The 21,492-nt window shown below is 38.6% G+C and overlaps 2 protein-coding genes across 4 annotated transcripts in view; both read left to right on the forward strand.

Annotated features, from left to right (window-relative positions):
* LOC130077642 (UDP-glucuronosyltransferase 2C1-like) overlaps window positions 1-12,129 on the forward strand; it is a 45,503-nt gene extending 33,374 nt beyond the window's left edge. For all 3 annotated transcript variants that reach the window (XM_056242959.1, XM_056242951.1, XM_056242943.1), the window contains exon 2: window positions 10,406-12,129. In XM_056242959.1, coding sequence (XP_056098934.1) covers window positions 10,411-12,006 — 1,596 coding nt within the window. In that variant the 5' untranslated portion in view covers window positions 10,406-10,410 and the 3' untranslated portion in view covers window positions 12,007-12,129. The remainder of the gene's footprint in view (window positions 1-10,405) is intronic.
* Window positions 1-21,492, forward strand: part of LOC130077632 (UDP-glucuronosyltransferase 2A2-like) — a 34,954-nt gene that overhangs the window by 714 nt on the left and 12,748 nt on the right. The gene's annotated exons all lie outside the window — the stretch shown is intronic.

Here is a 21,492-nt window from a genome sequence, read left to right on the forward strand (position 1 = left end):
CATACAATTATACTTAGTTTACTATACATATTATTGTTGCACTTTAAATATACTATGTTCCTATTAGGTATTAATGTTTTATACTTGAAATATACCTTTAACTGTACTTTAACTCTTTCCATAAAAAAAAAAAAAACATTTTATTATAGAATGTGGGTAAGTTTAAAAAAAATATATTTAGAAAAAAAATGTTTTTACCAAAGACTACATCCGGATGGGATTCGGAACAATGATCAAAACATAAATTAAGTAGATCGAGTCCATCAACTCTCCCACAGCTTCACAGTTGTTAACCCTTTCTGGGTTGACATTTCATTCGGTAACGTTAGGGAGTTTTGATTTAAATGCTGTTGTTTTACTTTTTTGCATAAGCAATATTCCATCACTTGATTCTGCTTCTCATTCCCCTGTGTTTTGATCCGGAGATTCTGTACTCTTTCAGAATATGCATAATAGCGCCCCCTATTGAAAATATGGTTATCTGAAAAATTCAGTCGGTGGCGGAGAAAGAGTAAAGTAGATTTGAAATAAATGTCTATATGTACACTAGCAGTGGACTAGCCTACACAACAATTCAGATACTCAGAATTAGGAAAATATCTGTTCCCTTTCTAAGGAACTTGCTCTGTGTCTATGACCCTTTGGGAACGCCCCCGCATGATTGCGTCTGAACTCAACTAGTCCAATGGCGAGAGTGAACGTCAGGGGTGGGTGACGTCACGACCAGGAAAGGATAAAAGCACATCCGGAATGACCGGCGTTAGCTTCTGTGCCTCAGCAAGCGCTCTGTTTTCATATTGTCCGTGTTTTGGAGATTTATGTAAGGGCTGTATTTGTGCTGGAACAGGTGGATTTGTATCCGCACTGGTGTGTCGGCAAGAACACATAAGACTCAGTTGAACCAGAGTTTTAAGTTTACTGATGATTCAGTTTGAATGGTAACAGTGAGTGGTCTGAAATATAAAAAAATAACAATAAATATTAGATATACAAATAAATCAATAACATTCACATATGCAATAATCCAGGTTACATTATTAAAGTTGTTGCAGTACTTAGTTTGTCCACAAGATGGCATTGAGAGCTCAGACATGGCATTAGATATGAAAGATATGTGTCCTTATAGGCAGTAATGGCAGAAAAAGAAACTACACATAATGTAATATATACACAAATATAAGTGAATAACAATATAAATCACCATCCAGAGATATTACTTACACTATAATGGTACTTAAGCATTAGTTATACATATCGCAAATGAACTTTGGCGGTTAGGTGCTAACACGGATTGCCGCGATGGAAAACCAATGAGCTTGTGATATATCAATAAAGTACACACATATGCTTTCTAGTGTTGGGTCCGAGTCCACCTTTGTCGAGTCCGAGTCGAGTCCAAGGCCTTAAGAAATCGAGTCCAAGTCCGAGTCCAAAGAGGGCCGAGTCGGACTTGAGTCCGAGTCCTTAAGCCCCGTTCACACTACACGCGACTTTTTCGCTGCAAGTCGCCAGTTGCTGGCGATGAGGTCGCTAGTGGGCGTTCCCACTACTGGTTGACTAGTATGACATCCAAAAGACAGCGAATCAGCTTTCTTGCCGCTATCACTGCAGGCCCAGGGGCTGAGGAGAAGGATCACGTGCGCTCCACTCCTATTGGTTGTCGCTCGCGAAAATCGCTCTTCATTTGCATAAAGTTACAAATTTCTCAACTTTGTCGCGTCGCCAGACACGCCCCATCTAGTCGCCAACGGTCGCTGTCGCGCGTGTCGCCGGAAGTCGCCCGCTCACCATTGAAAGGAATGGTATCGCGTCGCTTGGTCGTGTGTAGTGTGAACGGGGCTTTAAAGGGGTCATATAATGCCATTTTCATACAAGTTAATTTGATTCTTTAGGGTCTAAATGAAAAGTTTGTAATATACTTTAATTAAAAATTATCAATAGTATTGTAAGAAAACACTAATTTTACCTGGTCAAAAACAGCTCTGTTTTCAGCACGCCGTTTAAGTGCATGTGTCTTTAATGATAATGAGCTTCGCTCACTCCGCCCCTCTGTTCTGCGGGCGTTTTGACACAACACATGTGGAGTGTTGCCTTGACAACAGTTGAGGGTATATTTTGGAGAGAGAATGGCAGTGGGAGTCTCTGAGGACACATCTGTGCAATTGTATCAGTTTGAACCGGAGACGGACCCGGAACAAGATGACAGCCCCGAAGAAGTTCGACAATTAAGGCTCGAACAGGACGTTTCTGAATGGTTGCTTAACGTAATGTCACTTTAATCTATCTTTGTATGTACTGGCAGGGTAGAGTAGTGAGATACGAACGCTATGTGTTTACCGATGTAACTTATACGTACACAGTTTGTAATAACACAAAAACCATAACGCGTTGTTTATTATAAACGTGGGATTATGAATTATATTGAGAACGTCGTACATAGAAAGCATGCCGTAATGTACCCTGAGTGTAAACCTTAGCATGATTCATCGTGAAGCGTGCAAGCGATTTGCAAAGATTAATATAAAGGTTAATAAATCTTTACACTCACTTCTTCTGGAGGTGCAGCAGGAACATGAATAGTTGGTACCGATTATTTTTTCAGGAGCAGCTTCTTAGCAAAACCAGCTTATACTGACCCTCATTTATAAAGCAGTCTGGTGAGAAATGATCTGCGCCAACATGAATGCATTGACGTTGATCGTGGGGAATATTCCCTTCGAAAACAAAACTCAGCCACTGCGTCTTCAGTGGTTCTGATTTAGGAACATCAAAATGACTGCTGTGTTCGTTATTACACACAAGAACAGAACACCACTATCGCTTAGACGCCATTCTGCTTCAGTGTATCAACAATCGCGGACTATGATGACAGCTCCCTCAGGGTGGGTCTATGTTGAAACACTGCTGTCAATCAACAATCGTGGGAGGGGCAAACGGCTTGATTTGAGACAGGGGAAAAAATTAAAGGAGATTTAAAAAAAAAAAAAACACTGGATGGATTTTTATCATCATATGATGGTTGTGTACAGGCACTGCCAACACACATTTCAGTACAATCAACTTGAAAAAGTGCATGTACCATTATATGACCCCTTTAACGTCCGAGTCGGGTCCGGCCGAGTCCACAAAGATTTAAATGATTTGAAATTGACCTTTCACAAAGACCCGCCCCTCTTAGTTACTGTTGCTACGTCCGACACGCCATTCCGCTCTCACTCATGTTCTCACACAGTGAAAAATATATTGCGGAGCAAAGAGGACACTGACAATGCGCCAACATACCAGACAGAGCAGCCTACTTTTGGTATGAAATAAAGTGGTGCTTTAATGTGTAGGCCTCAGTTCAAGCAGCACGTTAACTAATAATCTCTTCTAGTTATAGCACGAATTAAACATGAATTAAAATCAGAACTGCAAAAAGAAATCACACATTTTTCAAGTTCAAGTCCACTGACTTTAATCTACTAACTGGTTTGGTTTGTTTGTCGGACAAAAATGGTGGGTATCTGCATTATGATTGGTCAGATCTCCTGTCAATCAAATTCTGGCGAAAGGTCTCAACACTGAGCTCTTAAATTAATATTGTAAACCTTACAAAATGATTGCAATGTATAGTCACAGTCATACGTTTACCTATTGTTCATCTTTCAGAATCTGCAAGGTAATGCTCAAGAATGCAACACAATGCATTAAGAGCCAGGGGTAAACTTTTGAGCAAGATGATGGTGGTTTAAATTTTTCTTATTTTGTTTTACATGCTAATATCTTTTTTAGCCTCTGAAGGGCAGGACTAAATTAATTCATGATTTAAAAAAAAAAAAAGAAGAACAATTTAAACCATCAAAGATGGATCTCACAATCATCATAGTCACTGCTAGTAAGGAGTCAAATATGCAGAAGATGCTGGAAAAGCAAAGAATGTGCAAGAGCTGGGAGTAGGGGGAGGCTGCAGACCTGGAGCCGGCAGATATACGCCCCTGGCAGTTTTACGCCCCGGCAGTTTTACGACCCTGTTGTTCCTGATACGTCCAGTAGAGGGACATACTGCGAAATAACATCATTAAATCGACGCTTAATAACCCGTCCATAGACTTGACAATTTTGTGTTTTTTGTTAATTTAAATATAAACGTTATAGTGTAGATCTGCACGGATTAAATTATCTGTTTAACAAAAAAACAAGGGGGGTAAATGGACATCAAAAGAGATTGAATTAGGTTACACAAATCAATGCAATATTACATTTTGTCAATATAAAAGCATGTAAGGTTCTTTACAACAGACTCAATGATATTATTTGTTTTATAAACCTTTGAGTTTAAAGGTTCTGACATTTTCTTAAAGGAAGAAAAAAAAAGAACTTTATAGAGCAGAGAATTGTCTAAGTAATTCAGGATATGCACTCCCATCTGTCTCTGGGGGGAGGGGGCTGCATCCACACATTTTGTAAAAGCGCATGGAGCTATGGACACTCCAAATGGTAGGACTTTATATTGGGAAGCCGTTACGGGTGTGTCAGCATGGATCTTTGAAACAATTGAATTTCACGAGCATCAGCTCCCTACCACAGCGTGGTGACCTATCTCTCACGACTCTCCAGCCTCTCCTCACATAAGCCGTGGCATGGGCAGCCACTCCGGGTGTGTCAAATTGGGTTTTGGAGACAATCAGATTAGGCTACTTTCCAGTTCGCTTGCACAACGCTCGCGTCCTCCGAGCCGAAGTACAAGCTCTGCTTGCGAAGGGTTCTGTAAGTTCCCACATCCCACGGTAAGTCAGGCTTTTACAGCCACAACTTGCTTGTTCCAAAGAAGGATAGCGGTCTCAGCCCATCCTCGATTTGAGATGTCTGAACCATACCCTGATAAGACAGCCGTTCAGAATGTTAACTTTGAAATAAGTCCTCTTGCAGGTTTGACCCAGGGATTGTTTTTATCAGTGGATCTGAAGGACGCATACTTTAATTTGCAGATCACAGACCGTTCTTGAGATTCACGTTTGTGGGGGGTGGCTTACTAAGCCTGGATTCGGGTAGCAAGGGGCTGGCCGCCACACTTGGGGGAGGGACCAATGTTCATGGGAGGTGGTCCAGCCTTGGCGGTACTCTCGCTTAGTAGGCTAATCTGTTTATTTAATTTGATCTTTTTTCAATTGTATTTGTCCTATTGTTTGAAATTTTAGACTGTTGATTCTTTAACAGTGAAACTGCTCTGAAAGAACAGATTAAGGGGTTGGGTTTCCTTTTGGGGGTTTTATGAACGGGTAATGAACACTTACAAAGTGTTGCTTAGGGCCCCCAGAAGTCTAGGACTGGCACTTTGGGTGGCACTTGAGCACCACCAAACTGACCATCATACGGCTGATTGCCTGGGCCAAAGTCTTAGTAGGGCGCAGAGCAAGGTCTTTTGCGCTGCACAGCTCCTTGAAAGCAGCAAGGTCTGGAACGGACTCATTCATAGTGCAGAGGAGTTTGACTTGAAACACTCGGAGGACCGCCATTGTGTTGAGAGTGGATCCAGCTTGACAGGCAGCAGAGTAGGCTCTGGCCAGAAGGCAGATGTGGCCCTGCATGGCTTAGAGGGATGAACAGCCTTGGATTTTCATCCCAGGGCCGTGGGCGGGCAGAGTTGTGGTGACGGCCCCCTCCAGGGGGAAGCTTTTGCCGCCGCCACCAATGGTGGCGGTGATGCGCAGCACAACTGGTAAGTTCATGAATGAAAGGGGTAGGTTTCTGGCAGGGAGCTCAATGATGGTGCCCCAGCTGCAGGAACCATTCATTGAGACGACTGTGGGCAGGCACTTCCGGGGTCGGCTACTCCAAACCGAGCTCACGACAAGTTCAGGCCAGGCTCAACATCAACTGTCTCCCTAGGCTGTAGGGGGCGGAGTCTTCCATGGAGTCCGACCACTTCCCTGTATCTGCAGCTGCCAATATTATTGGCAAATTCCTCCTCGGAACACATAAAAAAGACTAGAACACTCGTACCAGACAAGGGCGCTGGTCTACGTGAGAGGAGCACCAGGGAATTCCCTCGCTGTAGGGAGAATGAGGTACGTAGGGTATGGGCCAGCGTGAGCTCACTCAGTCCCATGATCTGCTCACTCTGCGACTCCGTTGTTTCGTCCTCTCAGGGAGAGAATGGTGGAGAACAGGGATGCCCTGTATGTGACACACTCGTGGCGCAGAGTTTGGCAAAAAACAAACGCTGGCAAAAATATGCTCTTTTAGGGTGAAATCTACTCAATTAGTCTCACAGGTTAGCCACTGGGAAGAAGCGCCATTCTCAGCTGTCGAGCTGTCAAGCTGTCAGCACCATTAATCCGCTGCTGGTTTTTTTTTCCACAGCGAGCGGGAAGGTTTCTTTTTCATTGTCTTCTTCTGAGTCAGTGAGATGATCTTTGCGCTGAAGGAGAAAAATTCTTGACTTTATGACTTGAGCAGATGGCCCCAACCGATTCGGCAAGCTGAAAAGCCATTTGTCTGTGCATGTGAACCCATCAGGCTTCAGTATTTGGAGAAAAGCAGAGTTTTCCCCATAAGCATCAGTAGTTGACACAATGCGAGTAAACCGTATCAGAAGGGAACTCTTTCTGCCTCAGCTGTTTTTCTTTATTAGACAAGAATGACACTACAACACAGAATGTGTTTTTGCTCTTAAAAAAAATAGCAAAATGCTTAATATTATAGGTACTATAGTTCAGCGGTTACTAGGCTACAATGAAAAAGTAACTGCAGAATCGAAGCACTGATGAATGGAAAAGAAGGCAGGGTCTTGAGTGTGAGACACGAGTCATCTAGTGCATGTTGACATTAAAAAAACAAATTGAAGTCGGCATAAACAGACGTTGCAAAATAATTTTCTTCTCTATTGTGATGTATATTCGACTGAAATGGCTTCTCAAACAATAAAATATTTAGGCCGGCAGGGCTTGATATTAACTCTTTTGCTCACCAGCCTCTGTGGCTAGTGGTTTTCCAAATTTACTAGGCACTCAGAATTTTCACTTTTTTTGTTGTGAAATTGTTTTATTAGGTGTGTGACAATATACAAGACTCACAAGATGAAACTTTAAAGTTATTTTTTAGAAATCTTCAATGACAAAATATATGACTGGAAAAATATTATGTATTTGCAGGTGCAGGTGCATTTTGAAATTTCGTTGGAATGGGACAGAAAAATGAAACCCTCCTTTCAATTAAATGAAAAGTTCTCATGCATTTTGGGGAACGAAAAAAATCGACTCGTTCAGTGTAGACATAATCACAAATTTAGTAATTTCGCATGCGTCCAATGTAGAAAAAATGTAAAAAGCAACATATGATGGCAGAGCTTTGAGCTTATATATTACTATATCCTAGAGAGAGAGAAGTGCTTCTAAGTGCTAATGTTGATTTCTGTCTAGATGTGTAATAAACATTTTGCAAAAGAAAACCTCAAAATGGTTAATTATAGATAAAGTTAGACAGAAACCTCATCACTGCTCATTTTCCTCAGCTGTAGGCAAAGTCAAGCACGCATTTTAAATCAGTGTTTCTCCCGGGAGACTAGCACTCAATTAATCCCCTAACTTAGCGCCATCTACTGTTTTAGAAGAGGAAGTTGCTCAACTGCATTTGTGAGAAAATCTGCCTGGACACATTTGTGAGAAAATCGAGCCGAGAGATCTCATAAAAAGCCAAGTGTCTCACAGTCATAACAGACAGATATGCATTTGTATGCACTAGATTTGGTATGTGTTCAAAGGTTGCATGCAATTTGTAGAATGGTTTGAATTTATTTGTGAAATATTATCTAGGCTCATTTATTTATCAATACATGTTTGTTACTCCACTGCATTTTCGCTCAAATTGACCTTTGTACTTGCACATTGCTTTCTGTTTGTTTGCGAGTCGAGTTTTCCTTCGCAAAGCAGATCGAGTTTGTTTGCAAGATGCTAGATTTGTTTGTTTAATTATGGCACAAAATTAACTCCATACCCCATCACAGTGCCGTTAGAGCATACTTTGATGTTATACACTGATTGGTCGAACGTAGCTAATGTCAAGCCCTGAGAGTGGGACATGATTTTGTCCATTGGGAATTGATTTGATTGTTGGATCGTCATCATTTGCTATTGCTGTAATCTTATGTGAGTGAGGTTGTCTCACCCTCACACCAAAAAGAGAAGAGAAGAGATGTCACTGGAAGAGTTAGGGAAAGTTCTTTTGATAAAAGATTAGGAGGGCAAATTAATTTTAAACTATAATGATAGCGCACAGATAAATCATTCATAATAAATAGTCTACTGCGATATCCCATAAAAAATAAGAATTGTTCATTTTGATTTCATGGGTGAGAAATACAGTTTGTTGTCCAGTACAGGAGATGGCGGCAGTTCTCCTAAAGAGTTTTCATCAAACCAATTCAGCGGGAACTCCAGCCTGCAGCAGATTCTTAAAATTGTATTGGTAATGATTGCCTACACCAAACACTGATCCCTAAGCCTACCCGTCACTGTAACCCTAATGAAATTAGCTGCAGGGTGGGATTTCTGGTGAAGTGGTTTGGGAACAAAATCACACTACACAGACAGCAGTGCAACCCGAAAAACAGATTGAACCCTAACGCATATGAACATAAAAATAAGTGAGAAAAAAAAGAAAAAAAAACGAGAGAGAGCGTTTACTTGTGTATGTATACAAAGTTCTGGCATGAAACTCTAGATGGTGCAGGCTAATAGGTGCTTTTACTCACCTGTTCATAGTCACATCGTTATCTGTAGGGCGCAGCTGATTGGTTCCTGCTGTATCAGTTGCCAATGAGCTCGCTGCTCAACCTTCAAATACTTGGGTAGCATTTGCCCTAGCAGTGCAGCGCGCTTTCAGAAACCCTCCACCTTCCCCAGCTCCACCTGTATAGATTTGCTACGGGTAATTAATGTACCCCATCTTGTACAGCAGCAGCATGTCTTACTTGCTCACAGCAGCGTGTCGTGTATGTATTGGCAGTAGCAAGTCCCATACTTGCTCTACCGCAGCAGCCTACAGCAGCAATGTAGTAGGTCTATTCCGCCAAGACCAAACATACAACATTGTCATACCCATTACCATGCCAATCACTCCGAGAGTTGGCATGACAGAAATATGTTTGATCATGTAAAAGGGTCTGAACGGATATATGGATGTAATTGACATGTTAAAGGTTTAGTTCCCCAAAAAATGATTTCATTAATTACTCACCCTCATGTTTTTCCAAACCCGTAAGACTGTCATTTATCTTCGGATTACAAATGAAGATCTTTTTTTAAGAAAAGAGCTGAGGGCTTTCTATACCTCCATAAACAGCTATGCAACTGAAACTTTGATGCTTCAAAAAGTTCATAAAGTGATCGTAAAACTAATCCATATAATTAAGCGGCTTAGTCCAAAATTTTCTGAAGAGACTCAATCGCTTCATATGATGAACAAATTAGGCTTTTATTCACATATAAACATTCATCAACACACACATCAGTTGAGGTAAACGAAAGCTCAAGCATGTTCGTTTGATGTGCAAGAACCAACGAGGTTCATTCTTGTGTCCTACATAGAACGTTTGAGCTTCCACAAGAAGTTTGTTCTTGGGCATCAAGCTGGTTCAGTTGAGCTTTTGTTTATGTTTGCTGATCAATGTTTCAATCCCAAATTCAATCTGTTCATCATATAAAGTGATCAAGTCTCTTCAGAAAATCTGGACCAAACTGCTCAATTCATATGGATTAGTTTTGTGATCTCTTTATGAACGTTTTGAAGTGTCAACTGCGTTGCTGTCTATGGAGGGATAGAAAGCTCTCAGATTTCATAAAAAAGATCTTCATTTGTGTTCCGAAAAAAGAAGAAAAGTCTTGTGTTTGGAACGACATGAGGGTGAGTGAATAATGACATAATTAAAAATGTTGTGTGAGCTATCCCTTTAACTGTTGAATTTTTGTATCTGGGAGCTCTAAGGTATTCAGAAAGTGAAATGCTTAGAATTTATGTAAATCAGTGCTTTAGTGGAGATGACAGATCACGTTGAAACAATGAAAAAGAGAGAACATGTTAATTATCCATTGATGAAGTTAAAAAATAAGTTTGGTTTTATTTATTTATTTAATTGTGAGTGTTAAATTGACTAACCAAGAGCCAGCTATCCTGAGATTTTTGTAGAGTGTGTAGGCTCGTGAGTTTGTTTAAGAGTAACCCATCTGAATTATTTTGCCTGGTTTGCCTGACAAGGCATTTAGATAACGTGGTGACACAAATAAACCTGGCTACTACTCTAAATTTATTTCATTTCTTTATTTTGTTATGTCAGTACTGCAGTGTCGGCAACATTATTATTAACAGAAGTAACACAAATAATATTATCCAAAATTATGTGATCCAATTATTTTATCATTTACAGGTAAGATGACACCAATTTCTAAGAACATGGTTTCTGTCTCTCTCTGGATAACAGTCGTAATTCTTTTTGGTTCTCTCTGTGATGGTGGCAAAATCTTGGTGGTGCCTGTGGAGGGAAGTCACTGGGTGAACATGGACATTCTCATCAACGCTTTACATAGTCAAGGGCACAGCATTGATGTAATACGCACCTATAATAGCTGGTTCGTAAAGGAGAATTCAACTTATTACAACTCTATAACCATACCAAACACCAAAGGAATGGATGAAGAATTTTTAGAAGACATGCTCTCCAAACTAATCGACCATGAAAAAGGAAAAAGGTACTGGCTGAGCGCTGTACGGCTGAGTTTGGATATGGTTAGTGACATGGTTAAAATGCATAAAATGATATGTCAGCTTATAACAAACATGTTTGAAAGTGAGGAAATTATGAAGGCACTGCATGAAAAACAGTATGATCTGATGCTTACTGATCCGGCATGGGGTGCAGGCATTCTCCTGGCTCATGAACTCAAGTTACCCATGGTATATAATGTGAGATGGACCACTACTGGTGAGGGACATTTTGACGTCGCTCCCTCACCAATGTCTTACATCCCTATCACGGGATCTGGAAACACTGACAAGATGAACTTCTTCCAACGAGTAAAAAATGTTTTTTATTATTTCCTAATGGCCTTTCAGTACAGCTATTTTAATTTGCCACAGTACCAAGCACTTTGTGACAAATATTTCCATCCGCCTGTACGTTTTATTGAACTTCTCCAGGGGGCTGATATATGGCTTATGAGGGTTGATTTTGTTTTTGAATTTCCACGTCCAACAATGCCAAATATCATCTACATTGGCGGCTTCCAATGCAAACCAGCGAAGGCCCTTCCACATGATCTGGAAGACTTCATGCAAAGTTCTGGAGAGCATGGAGTCATCATCATGTCTTTAGGGTCGTTTATCAGTGCCCTACCAGATGATTTAACAGCGGAAATAGCTACTGCTTTTGCTCAGCTCCCGCAAAAGGTAATTTGGAGATACACTGGAAAGAGACCATCTACTTTGGGGAACAACACATTACTGGTTGACTGGATGCCACAGAACGATCTTCTAGGGCATCCAAAGACTACAGTTTTTATTGCACATGGCGGAACCAATGGGGTTCAAGAAGCTTTGTACCACGGTATTCCAGTGGTTGGAATTCCATTCTTTTTTGACCAGTACGACAATCTTCTTCGGTTGCAAGAAAGGGGAGGAGCTAATATTGTTTCCATCGCAACTTTAGATAAAAACACACTGTTTAAAGCCATACAGGAAGTAATCAATGAACCATCTTACAGACTGAGTATGCAGAGACTCTCTCATCTGCACAGAGACAAGCCAGTTAAACCTTTGGAAAGCGCCCTCTTTTGGATTGAGTTTGTAATGAGACACAAAGGTGCTGCTCACCTCCGAACAGAATCCTACAAACTGCCTTGGTACTCCTATTACTCAGTAGATGTTACAGTTACATTGTTTGCAGTTGTTTTGATATTCACTCTCTTCATATTTTTAACCATTAGATTTGTGTGTGGCAAGTGTTGCAGCAGAAAAAGGAAAACTGAGTGACATTATTAAATGGTCATGAAACCATAAACCAAATTTCCTGTAATTTTAACTGAGTTATGAGTGTTGAACATCATTGAAGTCAATTACCATCTGTTAGTTTTAAATGTAGGAGAGAACTAGTTAATTTAACCCTCTACTGCACAGTGTTGCCATATGGCAACATACCCTTTCTTTGGACATTTCTTGAAATTTGAAAATAAACATGAGCTCTGATTGATCTTAAATTCATAATAGAACCCGGTGGTAACCAATGATATGCTTTGATGACATCACGACACTACACACACCCTTGCAACGTCATTCTTTTCACACACTTTTGATGACTCCAGCTGCTGAAAAAGTGCTTGTGTATATGTGAAGATTTTCCTCATTTTTTTCATATTTCTTCGGAATAAAAAAATACATCAAGCATCTGGGATAATTTCTAATCTTTTTTCAATCATTGTCACATTGTTTTGATACTTATATTACCTTTTTATTTAATAAAATAGGTATGTTGCCATATGGCAACATTGTGCGGTAATGGAACAATATTTTGCCCATGCTAATGCAGAGTAGCTTTGTATGAATGACAATGTATGGATGCACTGATATAGTTGGATGGTTGTATTATACTCATATATTTATATATATTTGTATATATTTATAAAGTAAAGTAAAAGTAAAGTATAAAATTAAAATATATATCCGTCTTGACCGCTTTGATCACTGGCCAGAGATGGGTGCACCAAAAGGAAGGTGCCAGAATCCTGGCTGCAAGGGCATCGTCAGAGGGGTTTGCACTAAGTGCAAGGTGCACCTCTGCCTTAAAGGTGGGGTAAGTGATTTGCAAAACGGCCGGCAGATTTTGAAAATACACAACTCAAAAGGTCCTACCTTCTTTCCTCCAACGCTGGCCCTGACTCCACCCATTCGAAGAGGGGCATGGGGGGAGGGGGGTATGGTACGACCGTTTGATTGACGCACTTACTGTCCAATGATTCTAGGTGGTCTTGGAAATGATTGGCTGGAGTTTTTCGAGTCCTGCCCGTTCCACAGATGATTAAATTTTTTAATTTTCATGTCAGTGCTTCTAACTCAGTGGCTGTAAGTGGGTTAGGAATAGGATTTCAAGTGATTTTGAAAAAATGGTCAAAAAAGAAAATCACATACCCCACCTTTAACCCTCTGGGGTCTGAGGTGTTTTCAGGGTCCTTGAGATGTTTTGGCATGCTCTGACATTTCTGCTTTTTTCAGTTGCTTATAAACATATTAATGGCACAGGTTAAATTACACTCTATATAGCACACACAGGGCTACCATAATATGTGAACAACATGTTAATACATGTTTGTATTGTTGAGAGAATATTGTTTATGCGTGGTTATTGAAAAAACAAAAAAATAAAGTTTCTAATATAAGGCCACAAATAACATACTAAATATCTGTCCACAAGACTTTTGACTAGTGGATGTTGTCGCCTAGAGTTTTTGCTTCGAATTGATCTGAAAATCATTCTGCCTAATCATTCACATAAAACAATAGATTGTTTTAAATTGTGAAAAACATTTTTTTGTTTGCAAAGGCAATATGCGGATGGGCGGAACGGCCCAACCCCCTCATGAATAATTAGGCAGTTCTCACCTGAGCAGACTGCATACTAATGAGCCTTTCATTCAGTGGTGTCACACAAGAAAGAATGCAAGGACAATATATATATATAAATAAATAAATAAATATGTATACACACACACACACACACACACATATATATATATATATATATACACTACCGTTCAAAAGTTTGGGGTCAGTGAGAATTTTATTTTTATTTTTTGGAGGAAAGAAATCAATACCTTTATTTATCAAGGAATAATTAATTTGATCGAAAGTGACAGTAAAGACATTTATAATGTTACAAAAGATTCTAACCCTAACCCTATTAATCAAAGAATCCCCAAAAAAAAAAAAAAAAACTGTACAACTGACAGACCAACAACTGTTTCAACATTGATAATAATAATAAATGTTTCTTGAGCATCAAATCCTCATATTATACTGATTTGTGAAGGATCATTTGACACTGAAGACACTGACACTGGTGATGCTGAAAATTCAGCTTTGATCACAGGAATAAATTACACTTTACTGTATATTCACACAGAAAACAGCTGATTTACACTGGAATAATATTTAATACTATAACTGATTTTTGTTGTATTTTTAATCAAATAAGCGCAGCCATGGTTAGCAGAAGAGAATTCTTTTAAAAGTATTTAAAATCGTACCGACCCCAAACTTTTGAACGGTAGTGTGTATATATATACAAACAATCAAAATATAAATGAAAGCCAAAAGCACATTTTTAGTCACACCTTTTAGCCATCCACATACCATTTTTAGCCATCCACCGGCGGTCAAAATAAACCAGTCGCATTTCAAAGTCGTTCGCGAAACGACCGCCAGGTGGCGCAAAGGGACATTTAGCAAAACTTAAGTGGGGCTAATGTCTGTAGCCTAAGGATGAAATACTACAAGTTATGGTAATTTCCAAATAAGCCTACAACAAACATTTATAGCCTACTCCGTAATTGTTGGTCATACAGATAAGATATAATCTTTTAAAACTGTAAAAGGCTAAAGTATAGGCCTACACTCACAGGCTAAATGAAAAAATCGCTCATGTGAGAAACAGACGTTTGGGTATTTCTCAGTGAGTAAATTCATAGCCGAGCGGTAGAACTTAGGGTTCATCATCAAGATGACACGGGTTCAAATCCCGCACAAACAAGGTCTGCTGTATATTTTATATTTATTTCGATTTGTCTAGCTCTAAAACTCTGTTACACCATACAGTTTTTTTTGCTTATATTTATAAAATACAATTATCATGCATTTCCATTTTACACTAAGGAAAAAAAATAGTATCCAACAGAACGACTTTGCATCTGTATAATAATAGGCTACCAATCGTAATTTCAAAAGCAGTTATGTAAAAAAATTAATTATATATAGCCTATATATATATATATATATATATATATATATATATATATATATATATATACCATATATATACTATATATATATATATATTTTTTTTTTTTTTTCAGGGCTGCCAACTCTCACGCAATTGACCCAAATCTCACGCTCTCACGCCACACCCCCGATTTCTCACGCTGAAGTGTCAACCCGGTCGGTCAAATTCCTAAAAGATATAGTTTATCTATAGATCTACCTGTTGAGCCACTCGTGATCGACTAGTTATACCGCAAATTAGTTAAAATATCCCGTAATCTATCTAGAGCGAGCGTGCATGCGAGACAGATATTGTGCTCGAAACCATGCGCGCGCATGGCAGAGAGGTCTGTTCCCTACAACCTAGAGTTTTTAAAAACATGGTTTTAAGTAAAGTGTGATTTGCCAGGGGGGACTAGGATTTCCTTCTGGTCTAAACATCCCTGCTTCTGCTGAATTATTTTAATCCCCCCCATAATTTTTTGGTCATACAGATAAGAGTAGGCTTACATCGTTCAAAACTGTAAACTTGTATTCATATAGGCTAACGACAAAAACAGTATAGGCCTACAGAGGATCTACTCAAACATGCAATGTAAGCGCTTCCCAATGAGAAAATGACAAGACAAGGGTGAAAATCTCGCTCTATGTAGGCTAAATCGCCCTGAATTAAAATGTAAAAACAAATCAAATAATGTATTTGTCGAAATGTTGCGATATTGTTTCATTTAAGTTCATAATTATTCTATAAATGTTATTTAATTTAGCAGCATTACCACGAAGCACCGTGTTTCGATATTTATTTGAATAATACAAAATAAAATAAAAACTTAATTCACAAATTGCATGCCTAGTAAGGATCCAAAGATCCCTGTAGAATTTAATATTGAGTTGAACATTTTGTTCATGACAACAAATTAACATGCGTTTTTTCAGATTATATTTAGTTTTGCTTGGAAAAAGCTGGCCCAAACCAGTTTTATTTCATCAATTATTGAAATAATGAAATACTTAGTAATTAAACTTTTGTGACAGAAATATCACTAGGCTACATGTAACTTAAATCATTTAATTCCTTCATTATCAACACTGTCTAGAATAGCGATTTAAGTGTGAATTGCGACTTCTCTTTGTGTTAAGTCAGCCTCAGACTCCGATAGCCTGTGGGGGGTTGGAGGGACAGTTGCTGGACAAAGGTGTTAATGTTCCTCTTTCATATGGAGAGTGTCGGATAGCCAGCCTGATGAGCAGGCAAAATTATTGTAAGGATAAATCTGTGTCCAAATGTAGACCCCATATCTTATTAAATTATAAATATTGTAGTTTATTTATTGTAGCCTATTTAAAGTTTTTTTCACACAAAATTTCAATTGAAGTTATTGTAAGGTGAATTCAACAAGGCATGCTGTGTCTTTGAAGCAACAATTGAAGGTTAAATAATTTTTTCGTGATTTGTATGGCTGACACGCAGCGACATATACAGTATTATCAGCTGTATGATGTGTTTTTACCCTGAAATGTTTAATTTCGAGAGAGAGACCCGCGCGCGCAGCGAGGGAGACTAAATAAACTTGTTAAAAAGAGATCCAGCGCGAGAGAGGCAAAGAGAAACGCATGTTTTTAATTTAATTATGTTTCTTTGGACAATTTTCGTTTTGTAGGCCTACTGTTTTAATTGTTTAATTTAGCTGTAATTTCTTTGGCAATACAAATTCAAAATGTCGCAAGAATAAGATTAGCCTAGTGTTTCTTATTTTGCATCGCAAAAGAAATAAACTCTAAACAAGATGCAACCCTGTTTTACATTAAACAATTTAAACCTTGAAATGTTCGAACTTGGTTTCAAACTTAAGTAATTTTAGTGTTCTTTTACATTACACAATAATTTAGCAGACTAAAGACGAGCTTCTTCATTTTCATTTTCTGATGCAATCGGCTGACAATCTTCCTTCATCAGTTTTTGTCGTTTGTGCAGCGGCTGCGGTTCTACAGGAATGTAGCAAATTTATGTTGTAATGATAATCAAACAAAACTCTTGACTTTAAATAAGTAAACAGATATAAACAGTTACCTATTTAAGCATCAAGGTGGGAAAATATAAACGTAGGACAACATCGGTTAACAACATGTATGCTACATTGAGATTCGATCTCGGGTCGAATGAAGCTCCTCGAAGCTCGTGTCGTTGCGTTGATCACTGAGCTGTCTTCTGTATGCTGTTAAAGTTGTAAAGCCTCATTCATGTAGCCTAAATGTTTTTATTGCTATGTTTTATGTTGAAATGTTTTCATTATTTATTCAATTACATTTCAGTAGCCTAATTTCAGTATTGTGATTATGAATTATTTTAACTACGTTTCACTTGTTGAATTCTTCTGCTACCAGCTTTCAATCGCTCTGAATCAGCGCGGTGCGGCAGCAGATTACGCATTAGAGAGAATAAACCGGAATAAACGAACACTTTTCAGAGTCTATGATTGTAGCGCCTCTTAGCGGTAAAAGGCAGCAAATACACCACACATTTTACCGCCGCGGTGGAACGGCTGATGTGGGCATTGTCATGGCTTGCCTCGACATTTGCGTTTGAATAGCGCGCGTCCTCCGTGGGCGTGTCAGATTAACGCGTAATGAAGTGTAATGAGCTGGGGAAAAAAATACTGACAGCACTCTCTTTTCATACAGATTGCATAAACTGAGAATATTTGTTTTTTATATAAATTACTTCATTTAAAAGAAGAGAATTTAAGCTTCATAAAGAAAAACCTCTCGTGCCTGTGTGACAAGTAATCGCGGAGTTACAGTTAATCTTAGGACGCGTTTCAGAATGGACTTCACTGACAGAGAGAACGCAGAACTCGCATCATGTTTGTTTTTCTTTATTTGGTGAAAAGCACAACACTTTGTTTTTATTGTGAGTATCCACAAAAAAAAATAGAAACTTAACAGGATCTAATGATGTACAACACTTATATGTAAGATCAAAATTAACCGAGTATTTTGAGTCTCTTTTACACTGATAAGAAAAAAAGCGAGACAATCGCGCCGGCGCGATAGCCGACCCCAGGGGGTTAACGGAGAGAACAACTGCTTTAAGGCGTTTCACATCGAGTAGTTTCACTTGAACAGTTCTTATGAGTTTGCGTCAGATGTTTTGTAAATGTTGTTGAAAAAATCGTTTCACATTGAGTAGTTTCACTTGAACAGTTCTTATGAGTTTGCGTCAGATGTTTTGTAAATATTGTTGAAATAATACTTTGAAAATTAGTTTCATATTTTGTACACAAAGCTCTTGAAAACATTTTAAATAATAAAAACAATTTCATTTCTAAAAGACAGGTCTGTAATCATCTATGAATTTCATATCATTTTGGGAGAAAACGCATCAGGCTGTTCCATTGTCGCACAATGTTGCCATATGGCAACGGACCCAAAAGTACCCCTCCCAAAAAAAAAAAAAAAAAAAAAAAAAAAAAAAAAGAAATGTTAGTTTGAGTCTATTTTATATATAAAAAAACACTGTAAAATTTTTTCCCATGATTGCATAATAATGCGTGCAGTAGAGGGTTAAAAACAATTTGCGCTTCCGGGTATAAATTTGTCTTTGTGTCAGGATCACAATATTTTCTTGTACTATAGTAGATTGATGACTCATCGGTGTATCATATTTATTTATGAAACTGGATGTCCTTTTCCCATGCAGAGCCAAAAGAAGATAAAGATGTGTTCTGGTGACTGGCGTGTTTATTGAACCAATCAGATAAGAGTAAATCGAGAGTCAGCGAGAAGCTCATTTGATTGGCTACATGAAGAAGGTGGACCCGCCCCCCTCTTTGCGCTTGCAAAACTCAGTGAGTGAGAGAATCGTGCCAAAACTGTAAGTGCAGCTAAAAGAAAGACGCAACTGTACAAATAGGGTTATTTCGGAAACTTTTTTGCCCCATTTACACAACAAGTCATTCAGACATTTATAACAGTTTATTTTTTACACAAAGGTTGGTTTGCAGTTCCTGACCCTTTTGTTTTCGCTTGCAAATTGCTGTTCACAGGCTTGCAGTGCTTTTGGCCGTATTTGTGTGAAAAAACTGTGCCAAAAGTGTAAGCGCGGAAAAATGGAAGTCAGAGGAATACAGATCATATTTATTTTGCGTTAGCATGAAGCTACAGCTTCACAATACATGAATTACACTTACGAATAACAGTAAAATCCTGCAAATATTTTTTTCTTTCACTTGAAATGCGATTTTCACCTTTACAAAATCTTCTCTTGCACATGCAAATTTAATTTACGCTTGCAATCTTATGCACACTTTCACAAATCTTACCTTGCGCATGCGATTATTTATGGCATCATATTACCTTCATAGGTTTTGCTTTGTAAGCAGACTGATCTCATGAAATGGCGTATGTATGACACGCCAATTCGTATTTCCATTTTTGGCGTGGTATCAACATCCATAATCGCTTTTCAGCGTGTTTATCAACGCCGTTGACTTAACGTTACATTACTGTATATATATATAAATATATGACATACCCCAACCCCGTCCCTAAACCTACCCGTCACTGGGGCTAATACTGTTTATGAGTCTTCCCCCTACCATCCTAGGAAAAAAAATATTGCTCCACAGATGTAGATATGAATTTTGCTTCGTTTCGCTCTGACATTTAACGGCGTACACATACACGCGGAATCACTCGGACGTTTAACGGCGTAGACATACACGCAAAAGATGACGGTTCGTTTCGGCGTGGACATACACGCGGATAGCTCAAAATGCGTATAGATAACACGCCACTTGACTTGAAAGTGGCATGTATGTTTACGCAAAGTCATGATGTCAAGTTGTTGTAAGAGTTTCTGCATTGCATAAGTTCTCTTTAATAGATCCTGAGTCTTTGACACAAACACTATTCATCCAGGCTGAGTGTTACCGGTATTTACGACCCTTTAACCAATCAAAAAGCTTATAAAAACGCTGCAAAATAAGCATCAAAAGTTATCAAATATGCAACAGCATGTTCATATATATCTTCTATGCAGAGCAGTAAAGGTTCTACATTGAATTACACCCTGCGAGACCCCCTTTGCAGAATTGCACAAATCCTTCATCAGGACATTAGAAATAAACACTTAAGAGAATCCAGTTATTTAACTATTGCAATTACAACAGGAAACACACTTTTTAAGGTGCACAATCTCCAACTCCAACATCGCCAAAAGACAATGAACACAATTCTCCACAAAATATGACAGTATATAAGTTATCAGAACTTAAAGAAATATACACTTTATACATAATTGTGCCAAAAATATATACAATTAGATATATAAAAAATGTAACAAGAGCAGAGAGCAACAATAATATAAAATATTAAGAATAATATACAAATAAAATATAGAATAAATATTCTAAATAGCACAAATCCTTCATCACACAAATGGATATTTGCTAAATAAATAGAAAATGTTCGTCTTTGAAACTACCTACAGATTCGAAAATTCCATTGGCTAATTACAGGGCCTAACGTTAACCCAACTGATGGAAATAAATAATAACTGAACTTGTAACAGTTTTGTTGCAAAGCACAATATTATGGTGAAATTAGATCTCGTGTCTGTTGAGTTAAAACCGAATTATTGTTGTATAAGCATAGGAAGCATCATAGCAAAAAGGCTAACAAACGTAAGAGTTATACCCACCAATTAGCATTAGCCCTTCATTCAGGACATGGATACCGTAATCATACAGAGAGAACATAGTTGCATATCTTTTGCTTGTTTCTCATCTTCTTCTTGTCTTTTTTTTCTAAATTGGGCACCTGATGGCTTTGACCTTTTTCTGTCCATCTCTGTGTTTATTTGGCACTCGACAATCAACAGATTTCCCATCCCCCCAACACTGTCACACACTGTCATGACCAGAAGTCAAGATTTACCAATTCACCTTGGTGACTATATAATCGTTTTGTATTACCTATTTTTATTAGCCATTTCACACAATTCAGAAAAAACGAAAATGTGCAGGAACTATAGGCCTGTATTTATAATATTATGAATGAAATGTACGTTGTTTGGAAGAAAGTTGAGGTGTGACTGACTTTAACCAACTAATTCCATTAGAGTATTGCTCTATACAGTGGATCCCCCGTTACCCCCCTTGTCCGTTCCATTTGGGAGAGACCCAGAGAGGTGAACTGTCCCCCGTGCCCCCCTCCCCTTTCCCCTTCTCACACAGCTTCTGTGCATGGCACCTTCTCAGCAAGTAGGGGCGCCTGCAGCTGCAGGGGTTCCAATTTGCCAATTCCCCACATAGTGAAATGATAGATAATAGAAAACTGCTTTACGGCGCAAAATATATATATATTTTTTTTTTTAACTGCTCGTGCCACCCCCTCATGTGTCATGAAAAAATGCCGCCCCTGGCAAATGCGAATGGCTGTGCATTATTTGTGCATTTGAATTAACGCTGTCACAGGATATGTATGTAT

This window comes from Rhinichthys klamathensis, unplaced genomic scaffold, assembly GCF_029890125.1.
Source record: "Rhinichthys klamathensis goyatoka isolate OS25496 unplaced genomic scaffold, OSU_Roscu_1.1 h1tg000024l_1, whole genome shotgun sequence".
Lineage (NCBI taxonomy): Eukaryota > Metazoa > Chordata > Actinopteri > Cypriniformes > Leuciscidae > Rhinichthys > Rhinichthys klamathensis.